The sequence below is a fragment of the Nomascus leucogenys genome, chromosome X (assembly GCF_006542625.1).
Source record: "Nomascus leucogenys isolate Asia chromosome X, Asia_NLE_v1, whole genome shotgun sequence".
Taxonomy (NCBI): domain Eukaryota; kingdom Metazoa; phylum Chordata; class Mammalia; order Primates; family Hylobatidae; genus Nomascus; species Nomascus leucogenys.
In genome coordinates, this window is record NC_044406.1 from 4,811,023 (window position 1) to 4,819,187 (window position 8,165).

The 8,165-nt window shown below is 38.7% G+C and overlaps 1 protein-coding gene across 1 annotated transcript; it reads right to left on the reverse strand.

The window, feature by feature from the left end:
- Positions 1–1,261: 1,261 nt before the first annotated feature.
- Positions 1,262–1,699, reverse strand: LOC100601477 (NADH dehydrogenase [ubiquinone] 1 alpha subcomplex subunit 2-like). Its single transcript, XM_003260988.4, has one exon. It carries the CDS (start codon positions 1,669–1,671, stop codon positions 1,375–1,377), a length of 297 nt encoding a protein of 98 aa, XP_003261036.1. The 5' UTR covers positions 1,672–1,699; the 3' UTR covers positions 1,262–1,374.
- Positions 1,700–8,165: the final 6,466 nt, after the last annotated feature.

Consider the following 8,165-nt stretch of genomic DNA (forward strand, 5'->3'; position numbering starts at 1 on the left):
TGGCTTTTTACTTAACTTATGACATTTTATGCAATGTAGAGTTTTTAAAAATGTACTCACATTTATCAGTCTTCTTTTATTGATATGGGTTCTGTGTCATAAAAAGCCATTTTCCTCCATCCAGGTCATAGAAAAAAATTTCCAGCTTTCCTGCTAGTTCTTTTGTAGTTCATTTTTTAAAAAAACTTTAAAACTTTAGATATATGTCCCATTGGGGATTCTTTTTTGAGTATGGTGTGATGGGTGGATCTAAATTTACCTTTTCTTAAATGGCTGCACACATTTTTCATAATACCATTTTTTAAAAAGTCCACTATTGTCCAAATGATATGAGGTCTAACTTCATCCTATACTACATTTCTATATATCCTTGGCTCTATTTCTTTACTTTCTATTCTATTCCATTAGTTTCTTTATTCTTATGCCAGTTTGATAATCTTTTTTTTTTTTTTTTTTTTTTTTTTTTTTTTTTTTGAGACAGAGTCTCCCTCTGTCACCCAGGCTGGAGTGCAGTGGGGCGATCTGCAACCTCCACCTCCTGGGTTCAAGCAGTTCTCATGACTCAGCCCTGAGAGTAGCTTGGGCCACGACGCCCGGCTAATTTTTGTATTTTTAGTAGAGATGGGATTTCACCATGTTGCCCAGGCTGGTCTCAAACTCCTGACCTAAAGCAATCCACCTGCCTCATCCTCCCAAAGTGCTCGGGTTACAGGAGTGAGCCACCACGCCGGCCAATACTCTTGATAGTGAATTTGTTGCATATTTTAATATCCAGTGTGATGAGGCTGCCCTCAGGAGTCTTCATCTTGTTAACCATCCTCACGTAATAAAATATGATGTAGTTAGTCCTTGATGAAGCATTACCCAGACACTCAGCAACTTCAAAGCTTGGTAGACCTGGAGGTGCGTGGTGGTTGGAGTGTCAGCAGGCAACTCCAAGCCACCAAGCCTTTCTAAATGTGGAATGAGGGAGACAGAGCGAGAGAGAAAGAGAATGAGAGACCAAGGAAGAGGGAGAGGGAGAGAGAGAGAGAGAGAGAGAGAGAGACAGAGAAAGGAGATGATTACTCCTGTGGAAAAATTTTATAAGTGCCAATCAAATATCACCCAAAGTCCATTTGTAGATACACAGTAAATGAAATTTTTTTTTTTTTTTTTGATGAGACTGAATAAAGTTTTATTTTTATATTAAGCTACTTTGCCTCAGTGGTTGCACAATAAGGGGTAGAGGGTAGATGAGGACAAGAACACCCTGAGAAAGTATTTTACAGCACAAGCTTTATGAGGAATAGGAGAACACATTTTTTTCACATTATACTAAGTCCAGCAGAGCCCAGGCTCTGGGGCTGTTGCTCTTAATCCTCAGTGGAGGCTTCAGGCTTTACCACTTAATACGTTCTCCAGGGCTCTGGTTACCTGATCAGCACTGACGTTGTTCAAAGGGACATTCTTCTGGCCAAATGCGTAGCGGGCCCAGAGCTTGGGCTGCACATCGGAGCATTCGCGGATTAGGATGGGTAGGTCGGGATTCGCCTTCTTCAGCTCCACATAGCGTTTCTCAATGAAGTCCCTGACGCCCTGGCTGCCGGGCGAGCGCTGACGTAAGTGGATGCGAATCTCACGCAGGCCCAGCTTTGCCCCGATTCCTCGACTCGCTGCGGCCGCCGCCATCCTTGCTAACACCGAAGTCCCCAGTTCCAGGTCTGAAATGTTTTAAGTGTCTCATTCTTCAAACTCTCACTTGTGAAATGTGACTTTGGAAATACCTAGCATTTCTTTCTATGACTTCTGCAGCTGTGATATTCCTTCTGCAATAAGTATTGAAGGAAGAAGTAAGATTTCCTGTTGCCTACAGTTTTACTCTGTAGTGAAAACTGTGGGAGAGATTTTGAGTGTCACATAATTTAGATTTCCTTTTCAAATGTTAGACATGCGGCGGATCACGAGGTCAGGAGATCGAGACCACGGTGAAACCCCGTCTCTACTAAAAAATACAAAAAATTAGCCGGGCCTGGTGGCGGGCGCCTGTAGTCCCAGCTACTCGGAGAGGCTGAGGCAGGAGAATGGCGTGAACCCGGGAGGCGGAGCTTGCAGTGAGCCAAGATTGGGCCACTGCACTCCAGCCTGGGCGACAGAGCGAGACTCCGTCTCAAAAAAAAAAAAAAAAAAAAAAAAAAAATGTTAGACATGCTTTGTGTTTGGAGAAGCCATCATTCAAAGACTAGACACGCAAAGGTAAACCACTGAAGCTGTGAGCACCTGAAATTCTGGCCCCAAGCGGGTGCTTCCCTGCTCTTAGATGTTGTTCTCAAGAAACTGGGGAACTGGGACTCTACAGTGTTGTTTACCAGAGATTGTTGTAGGTCAGTGACCACATTTGGACTTTGTAGAAATACCGGTGTCTCAGTGTTGCAGAATATTAGGATGAAATGGAGAGTTTTATTCTTTTTTTTTTTTTTCCGGCTTGGAGTGAGAATTCCTACCAGCTAGAATAGCATGGATTGCCTTTCCTGTTTTCTTTTCACAGTAGCTTTGTTTGCAATTGCTTTAACTTTTCCCCAATTTCTTGGCATTTTGTAAACAGGATTTCTAGTTCAAGACCACTTTCTTCAGTTATGATGGTAAAGTGTGGTCTTTTTAATGCATGGTCATGGTGGTGGTGATGGTGGTGGAGAAGATAGGATTGAAGTATCTTGTTACTCTTTCCTTCCAGCAGAATCTTAATTTTCCCTTTTTTCCTTCTTTCTCTCGATATAACTATTTCTCTAATGAGACTATTCTGATTGTTATTCCCCAGGCAATGTCACTTCTAGGCTACTAACCTGAGACCTACTCACATTGAAGGCTCTTTCTTCCACCTGGTTTTCTTAGACACCAAGGCTCATGCTCCGTCTTTAACATTCAACGTGAGACTTTATGGGATGTTTTGTTCTGTGTTTCTTCTGGGTCCTACACTTTCTTTCCTTTTTCTCAAGGCTGACCATAACCGAGAGATGCAAGTTGGAATGATTGTTGTCTTTCACTAGGCATGGGTCATACATGATTTTATTTTCACTCATTTTTACTTTTATTTTGTCTTTTTTTGAAAAGATGCGTGGAGAGATTTTCATTCAGGCATCTACTCTTATCACCCAGAAATGGAAGGTGTCTGCAATCTCTGTTTATTTCTATCACTATGCAGATTATAAAGCATATTGTATAGTTTCATGTTTATAATTTTTATAATGTAAATGTTTATATAAAATGTATATAATTTATATACTTTATATCAAATATGATGTTTATAATTTTCATTGTAATGCTTATAAGTTTATTGTGGATTTTCTGTCTATATTATATGATGAAGAACTTCAGACAGGGTAGAACTAACGCACTTTCAAATACCAAATTCTTTGATATCAAAGTTACAAAACTTTGATATCAAAAATTGATAACAAATAATAAATAATAAATAAAATTGTCCTTTAAGAGTCAACAATAAAAAGCTTTCATTTTAGTACAAACTGAACCTGGTACATGACAACGTTTGGATTAATAAAATTCCATTTTTGATTCAAAACTGAAGTAAAAGAATGAATGAATTGGATTAGCATGAACTTCTTAGCACACAGTAGCATGATTTAGCTGGAAATGCTGAGCAATATATTAAGAAATAAAATCAGAATGATTTATAATCACCCACTCTTTAGAAAAAGTGTGAAAGAAAGAAACATTTAAAAATAAGTAAAATTGAAGTGGCTTCAAAGAAAGAATTCCATAGCGATGACAGTGAAGTAGATCATAAAATGCATAATATGAGAAGTGCAGAATAACTATTTTTCAAGTGTAATTAATAGTATTTGTATTCCAATATTTTGACAACTGTCAAAAATGGCAGCTGCCTGTAAAACTAGAATAAGTGTTGTCATAATACATTGCTGAAATTTTATATTTATTTTTTCACAAGTTAGAAATAAGTTTTGGTGTTTTCTGAACAGACTGCCAAATGTTCACCAGCCTTATAATTCACCATACGTTACATGAAATAAGAAAAGCACAGCTATGCTGCAGAGTGTATTTGTCTTCACAACAGCCACTTTAACCAATGTAGTTCTCGGTCTTTACGCCCCTGGCTCAGCACATGAATAAATACACAAATGAGTGGTCCTGCCACTTCTTAAGCTTCATGATGCTTTGTACTCTCATCTTCTTACTTCTCTTAAACAGGATTCAGGTATATCTGAATTCTGAGGCATATTCACAGTCTGAACCCTAGGCATTTTTTTTTTTTTTTTTTTTGAGACAAAATCTTGCTCTGTCACCCAGGCCGTAGTGCAGTGGTGCGATCTCAGCTCACTGCAACCTTTGCTTCCTAGGTTCAAGTGATTCTCCTGCCTCTGCCACCCAAGTAGCTTGGACTGCAGGTGCATGACACCATGCCCAGTTAATTTTTGTATTTTTAGTAGAGATGGGGTTTTACCATGTTGGCCAGACAGGTCTCAAACTCCTTGGCTTCGTATAATCCCAAAGTGCTGGGATTATAGGTGTGAGCCCCCATGCCCGGCCTCTACCCTAGGCATTCTATAATAAAATCAATAATACTTAAATATATGCACTTTCATAATAAATATATTCAACACAGCCATTCTGTGTTACCTTGACAAATAACAAGTACTTAGTATTCAAGAGAAAAAGAGAAGTGTCTATTAATACATCTCTTTCGTAATTTTATGTAGAACTCATCAGCTACAAAACACAGTTGAATGGACAAACCCCTAACCAATCTCTTAGAGGCAATTTTGTGCAAGAATTCCTGCTTTGTAGAAGACAGTCAAATTCACAGTTGCATGCCCGTGGATGTATTTGTCAACTTCCTCAAAAAAGTACTCAGGATTTTTAGGGAAATTGACAGATGCAAACGGTGGAGAAATGGAGAAACCACCACCATTTACTCATAGCTGCAACTATCCTTGTTTTGCATTAGGTAGTTCATATGAAACATCCTTGTAACTTTTCAGTGTTTTTAGAAATTATTCCTTTCTAAGATATCTCTCCCAGACAGAGGCTAGAGAATTTATTCTTCCATGCCAACCTCCTTCAAGTGCGTCTACCTCACCAAAGTCATTCCTATATGGCACATCAAATATTTCTTAGTTTAAGCAAACTAAAGTTCATTATATTTAAGGTCATTTGATACTTTGAAAGGCTCTTGGATTTATTGGCCATGCTCAGCTATGATATAGAACCATAGTTGTTGGGGTTTTTTTATTTTTGGGGGGGGCAGGTATCAATAAATATTTTTGGGAGGAAAATGGAACTGCCATGTGAATCAATGATTTGAAATAATAGCAAGTCTACTGTTCAAAAGATAGGGAAGAAGCTATTTTTTCTCCAAATAGTAATATTTCCCAGGGAGTTAGGATTCAAAGGTAAACTAGATCATTTAATTCAGTGATTCTCTTTGCTCAGAGTGGGAGAGTGGGGTCATAAGAACTCCCTCGCAGAGGAAACTGGTGGCATGAGGGTGAGGGGGTGTTGCCAATAAATAGGGAGTCCTTCTATTCAATTTTTAATTGAAAAATAAAAATTATATATAATATATATTTATGGTATACAATGTGGTTTTGATGTATGTGTACATTGCAAAGCAGTTAAATCAAAACAACATATTTTGGTGTTTATTTGGTGGGCTGATAAAAGAAAAACTTCAGCCAAATTACATTTAAAGGAGTTTAATTGAGCAATGAACAATTCGCGAATCAGGCAGTCCCCAGAATCACAGCAGATTCAGAGAGACTCCAGGGTGCCTCATGGTCAGAATGAATTTATAGACAAAAAGGTAAAGTGACGTACAGGAATTGGAAGTGAGGTACAGAAACAGTGAGATTGGTTACAGCTCAGTGTTTGCCTAATTTGAATGCAGTTTGAACATTGAGCAGTCTATGAGTGGTTGAAGTATGGCAGCTGGGATTGGCCAACACTCACCTATTGTTACAGGCGCATACTATTAAGTTAGGTTTTCAATTTTGTCTGACTATTAAGCTAAGTTATAGTTCATCCACAAAGACTCAAATATAGAAGTATGGAGTCCTTCTCAGGCCATATTTAGTTTGCTTTAACAGGGTGAACACTTAAAAGTCTACTCTCTTAGCAGTTTTCAAGCATACATTATTGTTTGTTTTTTTTTTTTTTTTTTTTTTGAGACAGAGTCTCGCTCTGTCACCCAGGCTGGAGTGCAGTGGCACAATCTCGGCTCACTGCAAGCTCCGCCTCCCGGGTTCACGCCATTCTCCTGCCTCAGCCTCCCCATACATTATTATTAACTGTGTGTTTCTTGAATTTATTACTTCTTCCAAACTGAAATTTTGTATTCTTTGACCAACATCTCCTCAGTGCCTGATCACTTACCTGAGGAATCTAAAAAAGTCAAACTCTTAAAAGCAGAGAGTAGAGTGATGGTCCTTCTATATTTGCTTCTGTATTTCCTGTAGAACAAACGATATTCTGGTTTTCAAGATAACCCAATTCCTTTCCTATATCCACATCCTTCTCCCCTTCTTTGTTGTTTCTTTCCCTACTTTCCCACCTCTTTCCAATGCCCTCTCCATCCCCTGCCCCAGTCAATGTCATCTTTTTGTTGAAACTTTCTTAACCTGCTCCAGGAATGGCCAGAGGAATCCTCCTTTTTGTCCACATGCTCTGTCCTTGTTCTGTGAATGGTGTTCACTGCATTCCATTTCGTGCTACTCTTAGATCTGTATCATTCTGGCTGAGGGCTCCTTGACGACGGAGACTCTACATTGCTTACCTTTGTAGCAATACGGCGGCCGAGCAGGGGTCAGTGCATGTCTTCTGTATAGGCAGATGGTAAACATTTTTGGCTTTGTAGACCGTAAGGTTTCTGTTACAACTACTCAGCTGTGCTGTTGTCACAAGCCCAGCCATGATCAATATGTAAACGAATGGGTTTACAGTAGTTATCTTTACAGACACAAGTGGAGGGCTGGATTTAGTTTCCTGACCTGGTTTCGTAGAGTCCAGTGGGATCTAATAAATGGTCATGAGAGGGATGACTTAAAAATGCACACATTCTTCAAAAGTTAAAGCATTCAACATGTTTTAATAAAGTTTAAAAAACTAAATAGAAATTAAGCACTAAACATAAATATACATATATGTATATATTAGAAATATGTAGTTCTGCAGTAAGACTTAATACAAAGAAAGCAAGAAAGTGATGAATACAAGATTTAGGATAACAGTTTTTCTGGGTAGAGGAATGCAGGGAGATGGAATAGAGGAACCAAACAGCACAAATCTGTTATTTTTAAAATTATATTTTTGTGTGGGTGCCTATTATATTATTATAAACGCAGTAACAAATAAATAGGTCATACAAGGACTAACGAGGAGAGTATTCATGAGTCAAGAATTATGTTTAATATATTTTTTAGTTCAAAGCCATAAAAGAAGTTCTTATAGTTATCCCCATCCTTATATATATTCTCAACCTTCCCATTGATCAAGATTCTTCAAAGATGGCAATATTACTTTGATGTCTTCAACACATTCTCTCAATGTCTCAGGTGGTAATTGTTGAGGCCAGAGTTTTAAGCAGATTCAAAGTGCTTTAGGTGTTCTTTTACCAGGATTGTACTCCTAGTGGATGATTAGAATTATTAGAATTGCATCCTGCTGTGATTCTCAGAGCACCGGCTTCAGAAGTGGGCAGGTGCTCTATGAGGAAGCTGGGCTTGGAAGCCCAGTGTAGCCTAGTGGGTAAGCCTATAGCCTTCAAAGCCAGACTCTGTGGCTTCAGATTTCCACTCTGCTTCTTACTCCCTGTGTTAATGTGGGCAACCGCTGCTTTTCTTCCTCTGTAAGATGGAATAATTGTAGCATATACTTCATAAGGGTGTGGTGGGCATGAAATTTGCTAGTAGAGGAGATGTTTCCAGAAAAGAGCTGACATATAGTGGCTGCTGATTAAATGTTATCTCTTGTTAGTATGATTATCAAACAATTTCGGTTCCTGTTGTCATTTAATAAGAATTCTGGAAGGAGACATGAGCCTATTTTTTGCTTAGGGATTCAGAAATATTAGGGACACATGTGGTGCCACTCTCTTTGGTCTCTCTCTCCATGATGGTCACAACATGACAGCTGTAGCTCTAGTGATTTCATCT